Below are 21,233 nucleotides of genomic sequence, written 5' to 3' on the forward strand. Positions count from 1 at the left end.
GACCTCTGCACAGCGCGACGATCCATGGATAACTTCGCTTCTGGACGTCTTATCTGGGGTACCGACACTTCCCATCACTCGAGAAATGCGACGCCAGGCTTCGCACTTCACCATTCGAGGTGGCCTCTTGTACCGGCGCTATTACTCACCAGACGGCAGGAAGTGGCTGCTCGTTATTCCCCGAAAGCTGCGCTCTACAATCTGTGCATCATTTCACTCCGACCCGCAATGCGCTCACGCCGGTGTCTTCAAGACCTACAAGCGTTTAAGGAAGCGGTACTACTGGCGTGGGATGTTTACTTTTGTTCGACAGTTTATTCGCGGCTGCCACGAGTGTCAGCGACGAAAACAGCCACCGAATGCAGGAGCAGCTCCACTACAGCTGCTTGCGTGCCCTGACCGCCCATTCGATCGCGTCGGAATCGACCTTTATGGACCACTGCCATTGACCACAGCAGGTAACCGGTGGGCTATCGTTGCTGTAGATCACCTGACACGGTACGCCGAAACCGCTGCTCTTCCTACGGCGACCGCTCAGGACGTCGCATCTTTCATCCTCCATCGGTTTGTGTTGCGTCACGGCCCTCCTCGCGAGCTCCTCAGTGACCGGGGCCGTGTATTTCTATCCGACGTAATCCAAGCACTTCTCCGTCAGTGCCATATTGTACACCGGATGAGTACTGCTTACCACCCTCAGACGAATGGCCTGACTGAGCGGTTTAATCGGACCCTGGGTGACATGCTCGCGACGCATGTGGCATCTGACCAAACGAACTGGGACCTGGTTCTTCCGTTTGCGACCTACGCGTACAACACCGCTACCCAAGTAACCACCGGCTTTTCTCCATTCTACCTTCTATACGGACGTCAACCATCGCACACAATTGACACTTTGCTGCCATACGCACCAGATGTATCTGAGTGCACGACCGTGTCTGAAGCCGCCCGTCACGCCGAAGAATGCCGCCAACTAGCGAAGCAGTTTACTACGGCTGACCAGCAACGCCAGAAAAATGCCCGCGATGACGACCACCCTCCTGCCGCCAAGTTCACCCCTGGAACCCTTGTATGGCTGTATGTACCACCCTGTGCACCTGGTTTGTATACCAAGCTACTTTCAAATTACCATGGCCCATACCGCGTGGTAGAGCGCACATCGCCCGTAAATTACGCCATGGAACCGCTTACGCCACCCGGTGACCATCGTCGGCGTGGACACGATATTGTTCACGAGGACCGCTTGAAGCCGTACTTCGACCCGCTCGTTCCTACTTGTTAGATCACCAGGATGGCTTGATCTTTCTCGACGGGGGCAATTATAATGAAGGAATGATGATAACAAAAGGAAACAGCAAGCATCATCGCAGAGTAAGGCACCACGAGATCGGCGCTCGAGCTCCTCCATCTTCCTCGTCCTGTCGCTATCTCCAATCTCCGACCTGCCCGTTTGGTTCGCCCAATAAACCTCTTTACACGCCTATTAATCAACTTCGAAAGCTCTGCCACTTAGATTTTGTCTGTTGTACTTGAGACTTTCATGATTTGACGCTTCTTAATGAGATTCTTCGTTTCCTGGGAAAGCTTGCCAGGGTCCTTTCTAACTACCCTGCCTCAAACTTCCACTGCACACTCCGTAATGATACTCGTCAGATTATCATTCATTGTATCTACGCTAAGGTTGGTTTCCTCACTAAGAGCCGAGTACCTGTTCTGAAGCGAGACTCTGAATTCCTGTACTTTCCCTCTCAGTGCTAGCTCATTGATTGCCTTCTTGCGTAACATTTTCTGCGATTCCTTCCTCATGTCTAGGCGAATTCGAGACTGTACCATTCTATGGTCACAGCAGCGTACCTTGCCAACCACTTCCACATCCTGCACGATGCCCGGGTGTGCACTCATTATAAAGTCTATTTCGTTCTTATTTTCGCCATTAGGGCTCCTCCCTGTCCACTTGCGGTTTCCTCGTTTTCGGTAGAAGGTATTCAAAATCCGTAAATTATTGCGTTCTGCGAATTCTACTAGTAGCTCTCCTCTGGCGTTTCTAGTACCGATGCCATAATCTCCTACTGCCTGGTCTCCAGCCTGCTTCTTCCCTACCTTTGCATTAAAGTCTCCAGTCAGTATAGTGTACTGTGTTTTTACCTTACTCATTGCCGATTCCACGTCTTCATAGAAGCTTTCAACTGAAGCGTCATCATGACTGGATGTAGGCGCGTAAGCCTGTACCACCTTCACCTTGTATCTTTTATTCAGTTTAATTACAATACCTACCACCCTTTCATTAATGCTATAGTGTTCCTCTATGTTGCCAGCTATGTTTCTGTGAATTAGAAACCCCACTCCCAGTTCTCTTCTGTCAGCCAAGCCCCTATAGCAAAGGACGTGCCCATTCCATAGCACCGTATAGGCCTCATCTGTCCTCCTAACCTCACTGAGTCCTATTGTATCCCATTTATTGCCCTCATGCTCCTCGAATAGTACAGCTAGACTTCCCTCACTAGATAAGATTCTAGCGTTAAACGTTGCCAAGTTCAGGTTTCATAAAGCACAGGTGACTATAAATTCTTGGTCGTGGCATCCACTTCGGTTTTGCGTCCTTCTGAAGAAGCCGTGGCATTTTTCTATTGTTCTAGATTGAGCGAGTTAGTTCCAGACTGTACTACACAATTCACATCGCGCATACAATTACAATACAATTATTTCGGTGGAATTCTCATACTCTAGAAATCGTTCCCATACCAAGCTGTCATCATATGCCACACCAAGAGTTAAGCGTCACAATGTGTATAGGCCGCAAGCCGTTTCGTAAAGTACTTCTGTACATGGAACTAGTACTTATAGGTACTGCCGTGAATCACCAGTCTGTATCTAGAGTTGCTCGCCCTTGTGGGAATACGCCAGCGAAACTGCATACATTCCTTTCGATAAAGATGACGTGCTTGTTGTAAAATTATGGGCGATGTGACGTCTGGTAATTAGGCACTCTCCATACGCCAGGGTAGTTGACACACCTAGTAATTACTAGGTGTGTCGGGTAGCCGGGCAGACCCGATGTACATATATATATATATATATATATATATATATATATATATATATATATATATATATATAGTGGGAGTAATAATTCAATGGGCCAGTTAGTCTTCGTGAAGGTATTGGATATGGCACAATGGGAGCGCTGTCAACAAGGGGAAATAAATATATTTATCCTTGTTGACAACGCTCCCGTTGTGCCATATCTCATATATATATATATATATATATATATATATATATATATATATATATATATATATATATATGTGTGTGTGTGTGTGTGTGTGTGTGTGTGTGTGTGTGTGTGTGTGTGTGTGTGTGACCTAACAGAAAATGATGCCAAAGACGGTATAGGGGAAGTTACTAGGCCAATTGTATTGTAAATGTGAAAAAAATAGGTGAAAAGATAACTTGCCGTGGGCAGGATCCGAACCTGCGTCATTTGAAGGTCGCAGGTTCGGATCCTGCCCACAGCAAGTTATCTTTTCGCTAGCTTTTCTTCACATTTATATTACAATTGGCCTAATAACATTCCCTATACTTTGTTTGGCATCATTGTCTGTTAGATCTTGAAATTGTGTCTAAACACAAAAAATCGAGCCCTTGAGTTTATACCTATTTCTCCTATGTATATATATCTTATGAGGAGAGCTTTATTCGAGGCGAGTTCAAGCTGGCACACACTGATGATGATATGTACAGATGAGGAAATTATACAAAGATGACGACACGTCCGATTGATAAAGAAGAGTCGGTGACTGCGCTCACACTAATTCCCCGTCACGCTGGAAGCGGCCTCCTGGCCGCGCGAGAGACAATATTAGGGACTGCGTCGGGTGTACAGTTTCAGCCGAGAAACGTGCACAATTTCTGTCCCATGGCAACGGTGGTCGGAGGGACCGTTAAGTGGTGAGATACGGTAATTAACGGGGGACGTTTGTTCAATCACCGCATAAGGCCCTATAAAACGACTGAGGAATTTTCCACATAAGCCGGGCACACGCACGGGAGTCCACAGAAGAACTTTGTCTCCTGGGGAAAAGGTGAGAGCACGGTGTGTTGAGTCGTAGTGAGACTTGCGAGCTTTCTGAGAGATGCCGGTGTTGATTCGGGCCATATGACGGCAGTGCTCGAGGCGAGACAAAAAATGTGTGGATAAAGGGCTTGCTGAGGTAGCAGGAGCCGAAAGGAAGGAGGCGTCCAGAGTTACAGTTGGAGAGCGGCCATGGACCAGAAAATAGGGAGAAAAGCTGGTGGTGCGTTGCGTAGCTGTATTGTAGGCGAACGTTACGAATGGCAAAATGGCGTCCCAGTTCGTGCGGTCAGGGTTAACGTACATGTCAATCATGTCCGAGAGGGTACGATGAAAGCGTTCCGTCAAGCCATTTTTTGAGGGTGATAAGTAGAAGTTGTTTTGTGGATGGTGTTGGCGGCGCGTAGAACCTAAACAACAATAGAGGAAAGAAAGTCCTTGCCGCGGTCACTGAGCAGAACACGTGGAGCTCCATGGCGTAAAAATATGTTACGCAGAAAAAAATCAGCTACTTCAGTGACTGTACCAGCATGCAGTGAGGTGCTTTCCGCGTAACGAGTGAGCTGGTCAACAGCCGTTACAATCCAACGATTTTCATTGGAGGTCATGGGAAGGGGGCCGTACAAGTCTATCCCGACGACTTCGAATGGCAAAGCGGGACAAGGAAGAGGTTGGAAAAAGCCGGAAGGAGCAGTAGTGGGTCGTTTCCGCTGTTGACATAAGGCACACGAAGAAACATATTTGGCAATCGCGGATGAGAGGTCAGGCCAGGTGAACCGACTGCGTATTTTGTCGTACGTTTTGTGATAGCCGAGATGCCCAGCAGCAGGATCATCGTGGAATATCTCAAGAACCTGACGTTGTAGACAACGTGGTATAACGGGGGCCCATTTGTTTCCTTCAACGTGGTAAATATAGCGATGTAAAACACCATCGTGAAGCTTGAATTTTTTCAGTTGTCGGCAAAGTCGGGCGTTCGGAGGAGTGGATGTACCTTCTAAGCGTGCTATTATGGAGCGGCAGTAAGGGTCAACGTGTTGATGTGACACAAGGGTAGAAGGGCGGCCGGATCTTAGCCAACTGAGACCTGCGATGGGTAATGCTGCGGTGGAAATTGGTGACGGTGGGCTATTACGGTTGGGTAGAGGGCTGCGAGAGAGAGCATCAGCATCTTGGTGCTTCTTACCAGACCTGTAGATAACATCAAAGTTGTGCTCTTGTAAACGAAGCACCCAGCGGCCAAGACGACCCGATAAGTTCTTTAGCGACGAAAGCCAGCACAATGCGTTGTGGTCGGTGACGACTGTGAAGCGGCGGCCGCGGAGGTATGGACGAAATTTTTGTACCGCCCATACAACAGCAAGGCACTCTTGTTTGGTTATCGTATAATTTTTCTTGGCAGCAGTCAAAGCACGACTGGCGTAAGCGATGACACGTTCGCGTGCGGCGTTATCACGCTGCAGTAGAACGGCACCGACACCATGACCACTGGCGTCACTGTGAAGAATTGTGGGTGCACCTGAATCGAAATGACATAGCACCAGGTCGGATGTCAGGGCTTGCTTCAACACCAGGAAAGCCTTTTCACAGTCTTCAGACCAGACAAATGCCGTGTTACTTGCGAGCAGTTGATGTAGCAGAGAGGCAAGCCTTGCGAAATTGCGTATGAAGTGCCGAAAGTAGGAGGCCAAGCCGAGAAAACTGCGCAGGTCTTTTTGAAGCAACGGACGGGGAAACTCGAGGACGGCGGCAAGCTTTTCAGGATCCGGTCGAATACCGTCTTTGCTGAGTAAGTGCCCTAGAACCTGGATCGTCTTGCTTGCGAAGGTGCATTTCTCGTATTCAGCTGTAAACCAGCTTTTGCAAGGCAACCTAGGACTTCTTCGAGACGTTGTAGATGTTGCAAAAAGGTAGACAAAAACACTATGATGTCGTCTAGGTAGCATAAGCAGGTTTTCCACTTCAGGCCACGCAGTACGCTGTCGATCATACGTTCGAAGGTAGCCGGCGCGTTACAAAGTCCGAAAGGCATTACGTTAAATTCATATAGCCCATCTGGGAAGGTAAAAGCCGTCTTCTCTTTGTCAGATTCGGACACTGGTATTTGCCAGTAGCCCGATCGCAGGTCAACGCTCGAAAAAAACTCTACGCCAAGCAACGAATCTAGCGCGTCATCAATTCGTGGGAAAGGGTAAACATCTTTGCGCGTTATTTCGTTCCGTGCCCGGTAATCAACGCAAAAACGTACCGTTCCGTCTTTCTTTTGCGTCAACACAACTGGCGAAGACCATGGACTCGAGTAAGGACGTATGCTATTTCGTCGAAGCATGTCTGATACGTTTTCCTCGATTATCTTCCTTTCTGCGAGAGACACGCCATATGGGCGCCGGTGAATTATTCGGGAGCCGTCAGTCTAAATTCGGTGAGTCGCCGAAGTTGTCATACCAAGGACAGCGGAATGAACTTCAAACAAAGGGCGATGCCTGTTCAATAAATTCTGCAATTCTTGACTCTGGGCTGCTGTTAAATCAGGGCTTATCGTCCCTGATAGAGGAGTGGGAGAGTTGAGTGGCGGCGTGCTTGGCTCTGGTAGGTCTTGACTTTGAAGGGCAACAATTGCAACGGAATGCGGGTCAATAGCGCATGTGACTGTTGATCCACAGGGCAACAATAAGGGTTCGGGGGTCTGATTTAACGCAGTAATAAAAGCAGACCCTTCAGAAAAACGAACAAGGCCTGGAATAATCAGAATTCCTCGATGTACCGTGTGGCCATAAGGTAGTAGAAGCACGTCGCCATCCACAATTTTACTGCAATCAACGCTAATTGCTTCTCGGGATGGCCAAAAAACATAATCTGAAGTGGTGACGAGACGAATGCGCTGTTCTGGTTCCGATACAGAAGAGTCGGTGGGATTGAGGTGGATGAGGCGCTGCAACAAGATATAGAAGCGCGTGCAGACGACAGAAAATCTCACCCCAAAATGAGTTCGTGGGTGCACTCACGGAGAACTGCAACAGCAATATGATGACGAATACCGTCTATGAAAACGCGAACTGTACACTGGGCGAGTGGACGACAAATGGCGTTCGTCGCAGCACGGAGAGACGGGCCCGAGTAAGGTGTTGTTACTTTGCGTAGACGGGAGCAAAGGTCAGAGCGAATAATAGAAGTAGCAGCGCCAGTATCCACTAGAGCTTCGACTCGTATACCTTCGACTAACACTGTTAACAAGTTCGATGGTCTGTCTGGAGGAATTGCTGGCTGTCTGGTGAATGCAGTTTCTCCTCCTAAAACTGCATTGGGGAGTTTTCTGAGTGGGCATTCAGGACATTGGAGGCGGGTCGCAGAGGCGACACGGAACGGCGACTGGGAGATGGTGAGCGGCGGCGAGACTCATGGGAGTTCACAGGCAGACCACTACTGTAAGGTGGAGAGGGCGAACGCTGTAAAGAAGACTGTTAAGGCGTGCGCCGGTAGTTCGGGAGTGGACTGAAGCGTCCGCGTTCCTTTGGAGCCTAGCCACGTTGCTCGTCCTGTTGACGCCTTCGGCAAAAGCGAGATATATGACCCATATAGCCGCAATAATAACAGATTGGGCGTTGAGGACGCGGCATCGCGTAATACGGCTGTGGGCGCATCGGTGGTGACACTGACGCGACAGGTACATGGCAACCTGGTGTAGCCGCTGGGATAGTGGTGGGTGCTGAGAGCGCCGCGAATTCTGCGTACGTTGGTACCTGACGAGGTCTGGATTCGGCGGAACAAGGTGAATGTGACGCAGATGCAATCTCTTGCCTAATGATGCCCCGCAAGTTGGTTATAGCTGAGGCTAAAGTAGACGATTGGGCGCAGGAAGAGTAGTGCCCATGAAGCTCCTCACGAACGATGTCGCGGACCAGGGCACGGATGTCGAGGGCCGCAGGAAGACGAATGTCCGAGGCATCATGGCAAAGACGAAGAGACTGAAGTTCTTCTAGTCTCTGGCAAATGGTGACGACATCTTGAGTCGTGGTAGGGTTTTGCGACGCAAGGGCGTTGAAAGCGATGGCATTTATGCCTTTGATAATATGGCGTATTTGTTCGCTTTGAGGCATAGCTGAATTTACAGGCTTGCACAAGGCAATAACATCCTCAATGTACGAGGTGTATGATTCACCCGCTAGCTGGATGCGTTCAGCAAGCTTCTTTGTTGCTGCTTCGGCGCGGACACTGGGGGAACCGCAAATCTGACGGAGCTGCCGTGCGAATGTGTCTCAGTCGGGAAGATCTTGGAGGTGGTTCCAAAACCAGGTTTTGGCAACATAAGTTAGGTAGAAAGAGAGCGTACGCAACTTGTGTAGAGTATCCCACCTGTTCAACTCGCTGACGAGGTCGTAGGTGTGTAGCCATTCTTCCACGTCATCCCCTTTGAGACTTTTGATATATAGTCACGAAACGCAAATGCGAATCTTATAGTTTTCTATGGATAGGAGCTATTGCTTGCAGTCCTCCGCTAAATAGGTGTCTGAGTTAACAGTCTCTCGCAACGTTTGGCAGCTCGTGGCTTGTTGCCGGCCGTTCACTTGGAATTGCGTGCCTCTGCCTCACTGATGTCCTCAGCGTGAGGAGTCGGGCCACGTTATGATATGGCTTACAAGACCCGCAGCCCCCCGATAGCCGTAGCTTGGTAGTTCAGTAGCCACCCAGCTGGTCCCGCGGCAGCACACCGAAGTATTGCCAGCCACTTAGAACGGTGGCTGGAACAGCAGCCCAAAGCCCACCGGAAGTCTTAGCGGCTCTGAACGGCGGTAGGAGCACGGCACCTTGCCTTAGCCCCGGACCAGCTGTCCAGCCAGACTACAGGTCTCGTCCGTTGGTTGCCCAGCTGGCGAGTCTGCCAGGATACCAGTGAATTGAACGACAATATTGTCCCTCGAGTGCATCATCCTCACCATAGTCGGCCTGATTATAGATACCGATAAGTTCGCCAATATTGGCTTGCAGCTAGGTCTGTTAGGCATAGGGTTGAAAAAGTGGACTGAGAGCGAACAGGGAAGACTAAGAATGACCGCGCTGCAGAGAGATGCGAGGAAAGAAGCTGACAAAATTGCTCACAAAATTCTTGAGCTCAAGCTAAAGCTTCATGAAAGAATGAGGGCAGTTCTCGGCTGAGCGCGTGATCCGGAGAACTCGTGGACGTCCTCGGGGTGCTGTTCCATCCGTGGAATCCGGCTGAGTGACTGGCCCAGGGACCAGGCGGTGCGCTGCTGTTCCAGCTGCCGTCCGAGACAGCTGGAAAAACGATTGGCGAGGCCTGGACTACGGCTGCGTGACTGGACCAGAGTTCAGGCTAGGTGCTATGGTTCCCGCTCCTACCCACGGTGGCTGCGAGTTCCTGTCTGCAGTAAACCGTTGTTCTGGATGCCACTCTGAGTGGCAGGCACGAGCGCGGCGTGCTGCTGGGACGAGTGGGGTGGGTACTGAGCTACAGCTACCGAGTTGCTGCGGGGGCGTAGGACAGCCGCATCATGATGATTCCTGACTAACGCTCATGACGTCAGCGAGCCAGAGGTGCATCGTTTCGATATCGGCGGCCAACCAGACAAAAGCCAAACACGACGAGAGAGATGAAACTCATAGGTGTATTTAGCGTAAGACTGCGTTGACAGCCTGGTTTTAGTTAACAAGTACTTTTGCGGTTTCTGACTACACACACACACACACACAAATATATATATATATATATATATATATATATATATATATATATATGCGTGTGTTTGTGCATCGAGTGACTTCGCTGGTTTGCTGTCCTCGGCCCAACATACCTGGCCGAGGGACTCAAGTGAAACAATCGCTCAACACCAAAAAAGTGGAATTTAATATCTCGTGTAACCTCATGCGTGAAACGCCATCCATGCCCACTTTTCTCAAAGATTTCGATTATTTTAGCTCGGTTCTATTTCATAAAAGCAAATTGAACTACCACAAGGTAATCATTGACATATCTGAAAGCAAGGAAGACAAGGTTGATCAATGCAGTTTTCGAGACCTTACCGAAATTAATCAAGAAGGCAGCACACAAGGGTCGTGTTACTCGCGAACCCATTCGACTTCCGGATGCTTTGATGTAAAACTCAATCATCTGAGCTAAGAGAGTAGACGCGACGTAAATCAGAAGCGCTTCCATAAACCTGCTGCAAAGAAAGGCACAAAGGTTTGAGCTCTGTACCGTGTCCTCTCTTGTGTTCTCGTTTATTTTGTTGCCTTGAAATCAGGTATGAATACTGGGGAGATTGGTGATGCTTCTTTAAAAATAAATAGTACTATGCCGAAGTTCACCATGGCTTCATCGACGTACTTTATTAGCGGAAATAACGTTACACCCAATTTGAAGACAAGGAAAAGTTTCGTCAACGGGAGCCAAACCAATGAATTTTCGGTAGACGACGAGAGTTACCGGGTACGCTATTCCTTGCGCCATGGTTTCATACCTTGTAGGCTTTAACACACGTTTTTTTATATCTACCACTGCCCTTTTAAAGTGCTCTTGGTGAAGTGTAGCAATGCATCATGACTGTGACGTCTATGATTATTTCCTTCAATGCACAATATTTACGCGTCCATTCTATTACGTGTGTTTCCAATAGAGTAACTTTCTTACCGCCTTAACACACCACCCAGTGGCAACCGTACCCAAAGCGCCAGCACGGCTCATGGCATTAATCAATACGAAAAATAGCTGTGCAACGCATAGAGCAACGCGCCTGCTTGCCCCACCGTGGTGGTCTAGTGGCTAAGGTACTCGGCTGCTGACCCGCAGGTCGCGGGTCCAAATCCCAGCTGCGGTGGCTGCATTTCCGATGGAGGCGGAAATGTTGTAGGCCCGTGTGCTCAGATTTGGGTGCACGTTAAAGAACCCCAGGTGGACAAAATTTCCGGAGCCCTCCACTACGGCGTCTCTCATAATCATATAGTGGTTTTGGGACGTTAAACCCCACACATCAATCAATCAATCAACGCGCCTGCTTCGTGCGCTTTCCTCGCATACGCTCGCCCCGCGAAAGAAATGTGCGCGGCTAACATAGAACACAAAACGCGAGCTAAATTTCCCTTTAATCAGGCGGTGGAATTCACTATTTCTAACATGCCGCGAATAAGCAACCATAGCCCAAGTTTGGCGTACAGTCAGTCAAGCTCTTCTGGTTCTCACGCCACTTACTTTGGTTCCGCTCTAAACTTTAACCACTGCAGCTACCACAGGCAGCCTTGACAACAAAAGCGTGATCAAATAATAATCACCATTTAATCATGGACATCATTGATCGGAAAGGAGGCGTACCAATAAGCCTCAACTGGGTACATTTACATTAAACGGTGTTTTACCTGCGAACCCCGACATGCATTCTATACGCTGTCTTATATCATTGTACTGTAAACAGTAAAGTACTTCTGTAAGAACACATTTAACTTTCGTGTTACACTGATTCTTATGATGGAAGGATCAACCTGCGTTTTTATGTTTTTTTTGTAAATAACACTCATAATGGTGTCACTTCACTCTCCGTATCAATGTAAAATTGTGAGATTACACTTCTTGAATCAGGATATTTCTGTTGGCCTTTTGACCATTCCTTTCATAAGCTTCTTTTATCTCGTGTTTTGTTGATTGTTCGTTCTATGATTAAACCGAAATTTCAGTGTTATATTGTTTGCGTACCTTTTTACTTTGTCCCGTTTGTTGTCGCTGCCAAGCTGTCATAATGAATCTATATGAACTAGCTCATCTATCAACCCTTCTGATATAATGTACTTGGGAAATCCACAGCATAAATGCGTTGTTGAGAATGCATACACATGATGCGCCCTGGTAAAAAGGAAGGTGCCCCACGTCACAGCGGAAGAGAGTTTAATGACACAAGCGAAAGGCACAGCAGGTTATTGATGTCGTGACCGACCAGTCGTGAAAGGTTAGACGTGCCCAGATGTTGGTGGATGGATAGATAGATGTGGCACTGGCTTCAACCAAGAGGAACTGCTTTCGCTTGGAGGCAATGCTAGACTTGCTGTTCAAGGATAGGATGGTAACTCGAGCTCCAATAACGATCCAGAAATTGTCGATGACTTTACCACTCAGTCCAGCCTCGCTTACCAGTTGTTTAGATCAGAGACGAGCGAGCTTTCTCGTTTTCGCAGCGTCATCAAACTGCAACTAGAGATGTTTCGTGAAGTCGCCGTCATTTACCAATTTTTCACAGACCTTGAGAATGCCCGCCGTCCCGTTAACTAGACCATCTCGGACGTCAATGTTGGTAGTAATCATATACGGTTTGCCGATGACAATGAGAATGTCTCTTGGCTGGTTTGCAAATTTTGTGGATGGGCGACATTTTTTAACTTTCTTGGTTGCCTTTTTAGAGCTTCTTGATTCGTGTAACTCCGGTACATACGTTCTGCTTACAAGCGAACGACCTCTTCTCTCTGCTGGGCAAAGAAGGTGTTTAACTTGTTCACCTTTTAATTTAAGTAGAAGATTCGTATTACCGAAGTGGTATGAACCTGAGGGTCCTCTGAGAGTCCTCAACACATCCGAAGAGCATAAGCGTTCTACTGCGCTGCAGAGAGCCTCTTGGTAGCACAAGAAACATGCCAGCACTGCAAGAAAATGCATCTTCTTCACACTCATGCGAGAAACGACCGCGTCGGCACTTATGATGATCACTGTCACGGATATCACAAAAAAATTGCCAGGCCTGCGCGGATGGTGCAGCGCAGTTACACTGAAAGCTAAAAGAGCGGCCTTTCAGAGCCTCTTTTAAACACTCTTTGTGTAACTGCTGCAAGACTCGCTTGATACCCACTACGACATTAATAATAAACGTTTTTTAGGTAGTAGGCAGGCAATCACTGTGCTATTTTTCTTCATTCTTCTGAGAAGCGTGGTATCCGCTAAATACTTGCAAGGAATTTTGTGCTACTTGTTCATGCGGTGGCTGATGGCGTTGAGGAATTAGCCTGAAGTGGGTAAGCGCCACAGTTAACAGTAGAAGAACAAGCTTTTGCAATAGGTTGGAGCATTGGACGACCCACTCGTAACACTATTCGCGTTCTGCGACGACTGGTTGTTCTTTCGCTGCTTTAAGACGCTTTATAAGTCGTAATAACGCGATTGCTTTCCCGACATTAAGCCTGTTTAGGTCAAGTTTGCCAACGTTTCCCAAGCATCGGCATGGCATGGTTCAGTAGTATAAACTTGGGTAGCACCCACCGGACCCGGGTTCGAGCCCCACTGTGTCATTAGTACTAGTATTGTTTTTTGGTGTGACAGTAGTTACGAACACCTGCGGTGGCGATGGCAGTGGCGGGGGTGAACAACTACATCGCTGCGCGAGACCCGAGTTGTGATTCCATAACAGCTTTCGCTGTAAAATTCGTCCATCAGAGTTTTTTGTGGCGAAACTCTAAAACCATGGGTCTGTACATCTCTTTTGCGCGACAGCCTAGTTCTATGACTCACTCAGTAGGTGCGGACGGACAGAAAAACGGAAGGACGGACTGACAAACAGATGGATGGATGGGCATATAGACAGACAGACAGACACATAGACAGACAGACAGGCGGTTTATTGATACAACCCTGCAAGTTTTTGCCCCTCTCATCAATAATCACTCGTGGATATATGCTGCGATTTTTTTCTCACCGTTCGTGAAAATCCATGTGAGTCGTCGTGCAGAACGGCGTTGAACTGATTGTGCCACCGCTGGGGTCAACGGATTGCCGTGTCTTCAGTGCGTCCTCATTCAGCTGCTCGACGTTTTTGAGCTTTTGCTACATCTTTCAAGCAACAGCACGATGATGCCACATACGATCATTACTCGCTACCATTGAATTAGGTTGAACAGAGCAAACATTCAGAGGGATTTTCGTAGTGACATGTTTGAAGTTTGCTCTACTAGATGCAGCCTTTCTTCAACATTTTCGCTTTTTCGGCGATGTGCACCATCAAAACACCTTCTTCTTTGTCCCGCGTTGCTCGGGCCGTCCGGCTTAAAACGTTTTACTCGCATTCTCCTCGAGTTTTCTGAGTTGACGAGGCAGCCGCCAGCCAGCTATACGGTGAAGCGCAATGTGTGGCACTACATCTCCACCAGTGGCATGCCTGTGTATGAGTGGCCTCGCGATTTATTTGCTGAGAAGTTGAAAGTCACCCGACGAGAATTTGACCACATGTCGGGGCATCTCCACTCCATATGGTTCCAAAGCCTACACCACCAAACTGGCGATCACGCAGGGACTACCAGGCGCTGAACCAAGTTACGGCACTAGGCAGGTACTTAATACCACACATACACAACATTACGACAAGACTTCATGGCGTCACTATGTTTTCGAGAATTGACTTGGTGCGGGCGCACCATCAGATTATCGTTGCCCCGGAAGATACCCCAAAGACTACTATCTCAATTCCCTTCAGACTTTTCTAAGTTTTTCGAATACTGCTCTGCCTCTGAAGCGTGGGAAACACATTGTAGTGGTTCATGGACACTGACGTACGCGGCTTCAGCGCCTGCCATGCCTATCTTGCTGACTTGATAGTCGCAAGCAGCACCCTGAAAGATCTAGCTAATCATCTATGCATCGCCTTCCAGCGCATAGTGGAGCACATGGTGGTCTAGAACTTTGCCTAATGCAAGCACGGTGGGCCATTGAGGTCATCCTTAGGATGGATCATCTACACCTCAGGAGTTAAACCTCAGCCCCACCATGGCAAATCTGTGTAAGGATTTCTTTAGCCTGCCGCAATGTGCCAGATTTTAGATCTTCTGTATTTAATATACTTCCACCATCGTTTCATCCTCCGCTACGCCCAAATCTTCGAACTTTTCCACCACCTGTTTTCCAGCTCACGATACTGCTCAAACAAACTCTCCTGGTCTTAAGAGTGAAATAAAGCCTCCCGCAAGGCCTACGATGCCTTGGAAAATGCTGCTTCCTCGAATACTCTAAGACCAGCGTCCCACAGTGTATGATGAGGAATGGCTCCGACAGAGCTGTTAAAGATATGTTGGTGGAGTCTTGCGCACCATTTCGCTTTCTCGGGAACGCTAGCCTTCACCGAGCACTTCGGAATTCGTGTATGCTGCCAATCAACACTTTTTTTTTCATTTCCTTGAATGTGTTGAATGTTTCATCCTCACCAATCCCAAGCCGCTTACTTATGCAATGCGCTCGCTAATTCCGAGGGTGAAGCACGCACAGCACGGGAACAGTGCCAAATGCCATTATAGCAGAGCTCATGACTGGCTCTTCCGGAACGCTATCAACTCCATCGTACCCACAACAGAAGTTGATTTTTCTGCTTAGGCAGCAGCTCAACACGAAGACGACATGCTAAAACTTAACCTGTTGACCGTGACCCGGGACAACTGCCTTGAATCTACAGTTATTCCCCCACCCCCAGATCTCGGAAAAAATTTTCCGTGACACAAGCGCCAGCAGAACTCGCCCTTTAGTGTCAGCGAGCCTCCGTCGCCTTGTGTTCACGTCCCTGCGCAGGTTGTCATATCTTATTCAGGGATTATATCCCCTAAAATACTGGTGACTGCGAGATTTGTATCTCAATTCGTAAATCGGAACGTGTGATGCCGGGTACGTGAATGCGTTGCTTGCTACCACTCCAAAATGCAACACCACACACCGACAGCACTGCGAACACTCCATAGCCGGGTTCTCTCTGATTATGTTTAACCGAACATTGTCGGCCTACTGTCATCCTGGCGTGAACGGACTTACCTGCTGACGTGCATGAATAGATCCCCTGCTGGGCGAAAGCCATTTCTATCACGGACACTGGTGCCAAAAGGGTTGCGAGTTCTTTCTTGTACCACCAGGTAGCCCAATGCGGGGTGCTCTCAACAATAACTACTTACCGCGGCCGACAGCTTGTCTCCACATTTATAACTGCTATAACTCAGCTCATGGAAACCTCGCACGCAGGTTCAACGCTGTACCACCCAATAAGCGATGGCTCTGTGGAGTGTTTTAAACGTCAGCCGAATGCCGCGCTCAAGGCAACCGAAGAACACAGTAGTGTGGATGCCCTCCATCTCGTCGTCTTCAGCATAAGGTCCACCTCAAAAGAGAATATTGGCTCCAGCGCAGATTAGTTCATCTACCGCATGACACTCAGGCTACCAGAAGAGTTCTTTACGCGAGGCTCAGGCGAGGCATCCATGACTTGCGGAAACTACGCAGTCTCATGACCGAATTTCGCGCGGTGTGTCCACACCCTCCAGGGTCGCATGTGGTGCACTTTTACCCGCAACTCAAATTGTGGCCACCCGTGTTGGCACAATATGATGCAGTTCAGCGACTTCTTCAGTGACCCTTTGAATGAGCGTTTAAAGTCATCCACTGCGGGAACAAAACATTTTGCCAGGAGTAGAGGCTGTCGTGAGGATGTGGTGTTGCTGAACCGCATCAAACCAGCCCACATAGTTAGCCAAGATGCAATGGTGTCTTCGCCAAGGTAATCCTTGCCAGGAGCCCCAATTTCAATTCCAGCACGAGCTAACAAGGTGCCTACTTGGCTGCCGCACGTAGGTCGGCGTTTAAGAGAGCCCACTCGCTTAGACCTCTAACCCCGTTACGCAACACACTAAGATAAAAAGCTGCGGTGGCTGCCAACCAAAAAACACACGGCACTTCAGCTCTCTTGAGCGGTTTTACTCTTGCCAATTCAACGCGTTCACCAATCGGGAAGTGCAGGGCGAGGAGAGCGAAGAGACGAAGGCATACAGTCTGTTGAGAGTTGGAATTCAAGACGTCCTGTTGTCGTTTTTCACCGTGCGTATACAGGTTCCGACAATAGCGTTAAAGAATACAGTTAAACTTGTGTCTTCGTCCTTGTGTTTTTGACTACACAAATACGTAATAGTTCGAACAGACAAACTTGCTTACCTTGTACCCGAAATAAACGTAATGCGCTGAAAATGTTGTTCTTTTTTTCATGAATTTTATATGCAGTAGATTTAGTTGTGTGAACATGTCCTTATTGAATTTGTGTTTGTTTCAGCAAAAACAACTTGACATCCCTTCCAATAGACTTCAGTGCCGACATGCCGCTATTACGATCGGTGACCGTCGAGCACAACCACATCGCCACATTCCACCCAGACACGTTTGCTCCTCTTACTCTCAACGAGGCCAACAGAGTTCGTTTCATTGGTAAGCAAGAAATGAAACTGAGTTACATTTTCTAATTAGGGTTGCAGCTAATGCACCGGCAATGTAGTGTAGCATGTTGTCGGTAATTTGCTGTGTTAGAAACATCGCTCTAAATTGGACGCAGAACAGCCTAATAAATGATTGCGTTGAAGTCTTCTCGGCTTTAATTATCATTCCTGTACCCAAAAGAAATACACAATGTTTAATTTTTATTTTTGCCTTTCTTTGTCTCTACAGCATTATGAACGTTAAGATGCACCACAGATATCTGTCTGGTAATGTTTACTTCTTGGCGCTTCATTAAGGCATATTTCCATGCCACAGGTATGTTTAGTGAAGGAAAATCAAATCATTGGCCTATTAGCGTTTATATATTTGTTCGGTTAGGTGAAAAACAAAAAGCACAATTTTCGCAAGAAATAGTTATTATTGTCCATTCGATTAAAAATCTAATTTTCCACTCTAAGAAAACACCTTTTCTTAACTCTATCTAATACCGGAAACCTTGAATACAAGGGCAACTGTAAATGTCACAGCTTTCTTTCTTCTATTTTTGCCGAAGCAGTGTTAACATTGCTGTGCGTAACACGTTCTATGGTTTTTACATGTTCTCGTCGGTTTCATTCCTGAAACGTAGCACACACGCTGAGATAATTAGAATTTGCCCAGTTTGTGATTTTGTGTAGTCGCCTTTGTATCAATGAGCGGTTAGCACTTCCTCGATACCGAGGGATCTCATTGTCTTCATAATTTAGAGTATATTTATTTGGAAGCTGAAAGAATTGTTTTCGCTGAGTTTCAGTTTCTAAGTGCTTTCTTGCAGTATGTTAAAACCTATGGCTAAAACAACTAAGATGCGTTCTGAGGGATCATATGTTTCATATTTTTTTAGTTTTTTTTATAACCTAGTTTCTATTTCTGTTCGTTTTACAGGAAACCCGCTGCACTGTGATTGCAAGCTAGCATTCGCTTTGCAATACCCACCCAGCTGGTTGAATGCACACTGCGAATCGCCGCAGGCTCTTAAGGACCAACCCCTCAAAGATCTCACTGTGGAACAATTGACTTGCGCTGACGGCGCATAAATATATCTCTATAGCTCTATACCTGGAAGTGTTAAAAATAAAGTAACATCTTGAAGCGTGGTGGTTTGGGCTAGCTGTTATGACATGATGATTGTTATAGCACGAGATCAGAACGACAACATGGGGACAAGAAGAAGACGAGCACTCGTCTCTCGATTCCATTTGAGAAGCTAGGTTGTAATATTATGATGCGGTGTGTAATTTTATTCAAGACTCTAAACGATTTTCAACATGAAGCCCACGTTAACAGATACTCAAAAAAAGGGTCGAAAAGTAATTTTCAATTCTGGATAAATCCATGACATACCAAATTGATCGTGTTTGGCAAAACCAGCTGTCTGGTCGGCTCCCAAAATCAAGTTGTAGCTATCAGTGTCTACTTTGTTGTTGATACTTTTTTCTCACTATCTAAATCTTTGGTTTCTTTCTTTTTTTAACATACTGTCTTCACTATACAACCCCCCTCCTTTTTTTTTCGTTGTAAGCAATAATGCAGTTATCGTCCATATGAGAATATATGTTCTCTTGGCCAATCCCACAGAGTGGGTACGAGCCATGGATTAGAGGATACAAACAAACAAACAAACAATTAGCGCTCGCCTTGTTTTTGTCGTCGTTCTGAGTTCGCGTTGTAACCATTGTCACGCCATCTTGAAAGAAGAAATCCAATCATTTGCGGAATACTTTTTTTGCACCAGCCTGATACTTTCGGTATGCTGTAACGTATAGAATAACTGCTTAAACCAAGTACATTAAGCCGCATTTAGGGATTATGCTCGAATTTTTATATTGTAAAGAATGAACGAGATGTTTGCAAAGCCATTATATAGTACGCTAGTGAATGTTCCATCAAGATGTAATTTCTCTACCAGCAACATAGTGATGTGTGCAGAAAAAACACTAAGGTGTGTAGGTAAAGAGCGTTCGCTAGATTACTCTTAGCTAAACACTGTCGTGAAACTTGTACAACGCATGAGTTTCCGTCTTCCTTGGATACAGTATTCACTTCTTCATTGACTCTCACAGTAGAGTTGGAGGTATATAAAGCAGCCTCCACAATTGTAGCCGTACGTGCACAAGCTATCTCTTACCATAGCTTTATTCACACACATAAAATATTGGGTATTGCCATTTGTGTCGATTATACAGGGGTTATGACACCATTTTTCGAAGGTGAGTTTGCTCTGCCTTGCAAGTATCTTCTATACAGACACCACTTTTGGCACATGTAGCTCTCTGAAAATGGTGGCAAGGTGTCTTATTTTGAAATTAAAGTGAGTTCCTCAATGACGCACCTATTGCTGTCGACACAGGCTTGACGTAAGGCTGTAGTACTAATTCTCTTCACTTCACGAGGGAGTCCAGCTAGTATTGATGTCAGGCACGAAAACCTTCAAACTGGCCACCTAATTATGCGTTACCATACATTCGAAGTGACCAATTTGGTGTCACCGACGGTGCCAGAGTGAGCAGTGGTCGTGAAAACGTCACAATACTTTGCACAAGTGCGTGACCACAATATAACACCATGGTGTGATGATAGAGTGCAGTGGGGATCAAAAGTCGCTTTTAAACATTTGCTAACTACATTTCATGGTGCTTTCACACTTAGCAGTAGTTATTTTATTATCTTCGTGACTCAAAGTTTTTATTATGCTATGTCTTCAGGGCATGACTTTTCATTTAGCACAAAAAAGACGACAACTGAAATTTCTGAGTGCTTCCTTCATTCATTGATTACATTTCGTCAGCGTGGTTTTAATGAGTTTACACGGCTCACAAGGTTTAACACGGCTAAACATGTACCGAGACAGCCAAGTGGCGTCTTTGGTTATGGAAGTAGGCTGAACACACGTGGTTTACTATATTTATTCTTGCACTATTTATTCTAATAAGAAAAACGAATACCCGCCAGTCGTGCCACTGGACGCATGTGGAATGAAAGCGGCGAGTCGGTGTCGAAAAATGATCCCAAAATGTGTTTTGAAACCTTCGTGTGAACGAAGCCTGTCAAATCTCACGACCATGAATGTGTGCATACATGTTGTAACAGCAGTAACCAGTGTCGCCGGTTCTGCTGATTATAAGTAGATTTCGGCTTGTTTTTTGGTCAAGCTGTTTTGCAGAATTTTCTAGTCGCTTGTCGCGTTTTTTTTATGGCAGCAAGTGATGGATGGATAAAAACTTTATTGGAGTCCTGAAGGATTACAGCCCCGTTTTATAGGGATAGGATCGCGGGCCACTCCTACGTGCTATAGGGACGGGGAGGCCTAGCCTATCCGCCACACCGTGGACCTTGTGGATAGCCTTGAGTTGTTGTATAACAACCGCACTCGCGAGAAGTGAATGAAAGGAATTTTCGGGAAATTCTTAATTGTTTCCTTGTAAAGAAGGGCACCTTCAGAGCATGTGGTTAAAATCACTGCGATTGTTGCAACGCAGACAAAGTTCTGAAATAATGTAGTAATGGTTATAGGTTACGAGGCTTGGGCATGTTCCCGGCTGAAGCATGCGAAGAAAGATTGCCTTTGGTCTAGACAACTCTTAGTGTGGAAATGAAAAGGATCTACGGCCTAGCTTATAGTGCTTTGCGATGTTATTTTTTCATTTTTCCAGCAAATGTATCATTTTTGTGATCACTACATTCGCCCATTCGCATTCTCGTTAACTAACAACGTGTTTGTTTATTATTTTGAGTAGTAGACTGCATATGTGTTTTCAAGGTGCACCATCAAAGGGGAAGAAAATTCATTACGTTGCCCCCCACCCCTCACTGTCCTACTAAGTCAATGTACAGGTCAGATTTAGTGTCCTACACCCTTTTAGCTGATTAGGAGAGTGGTCATTGCCCTAACCTCTCTGGGTG

General features: G+C 46.8%; 1 protein-coding gene across 1 annotated transcript in view; it reads left to right on the forward strand.

The window, feature by feature from the left end:
• The window catches only part of LOC119172570 (toll-like receptor 6), a 29,156-nt gene extending 10,734 nt beyond the window's left edge, over positions 1-18,422 (forward strand). The window contains exons 2-3 of the mRNA XM_037423728.2: positions 17,131-17,282; positions 18,216-18,422. Coding sequence (XP_037279625.1) covers positions 17,131-17,282; positions 18,216-18,367 — 304 coding nt within the window. The 3' untranslated portion in view covers positions 18,368-18,422. The remainder of the gene's footprint in view (positions 1-17,130; positions 17,283-18,215) is intronic.
• The last annotated feature ends 2,811 nt before the right edge of the window (positions 18,423-21,233 follow it).

The sequence above is a fragment of the Rhipicephalus microplus genome, chromosome 4, assembly GCF_043290135.1.
Source record: "Rhipicephalus microplus isolate Deutch F79 chromosome 4, USDA_Rmic, whole genome shotgun sequence".
Lineage (NCBI taxonomy): Eukaryota > Metazoa > Arthropoda > Arachnida > Ixodida > Ixodidae > Rhipicephalus > Rhipicephalus microplus.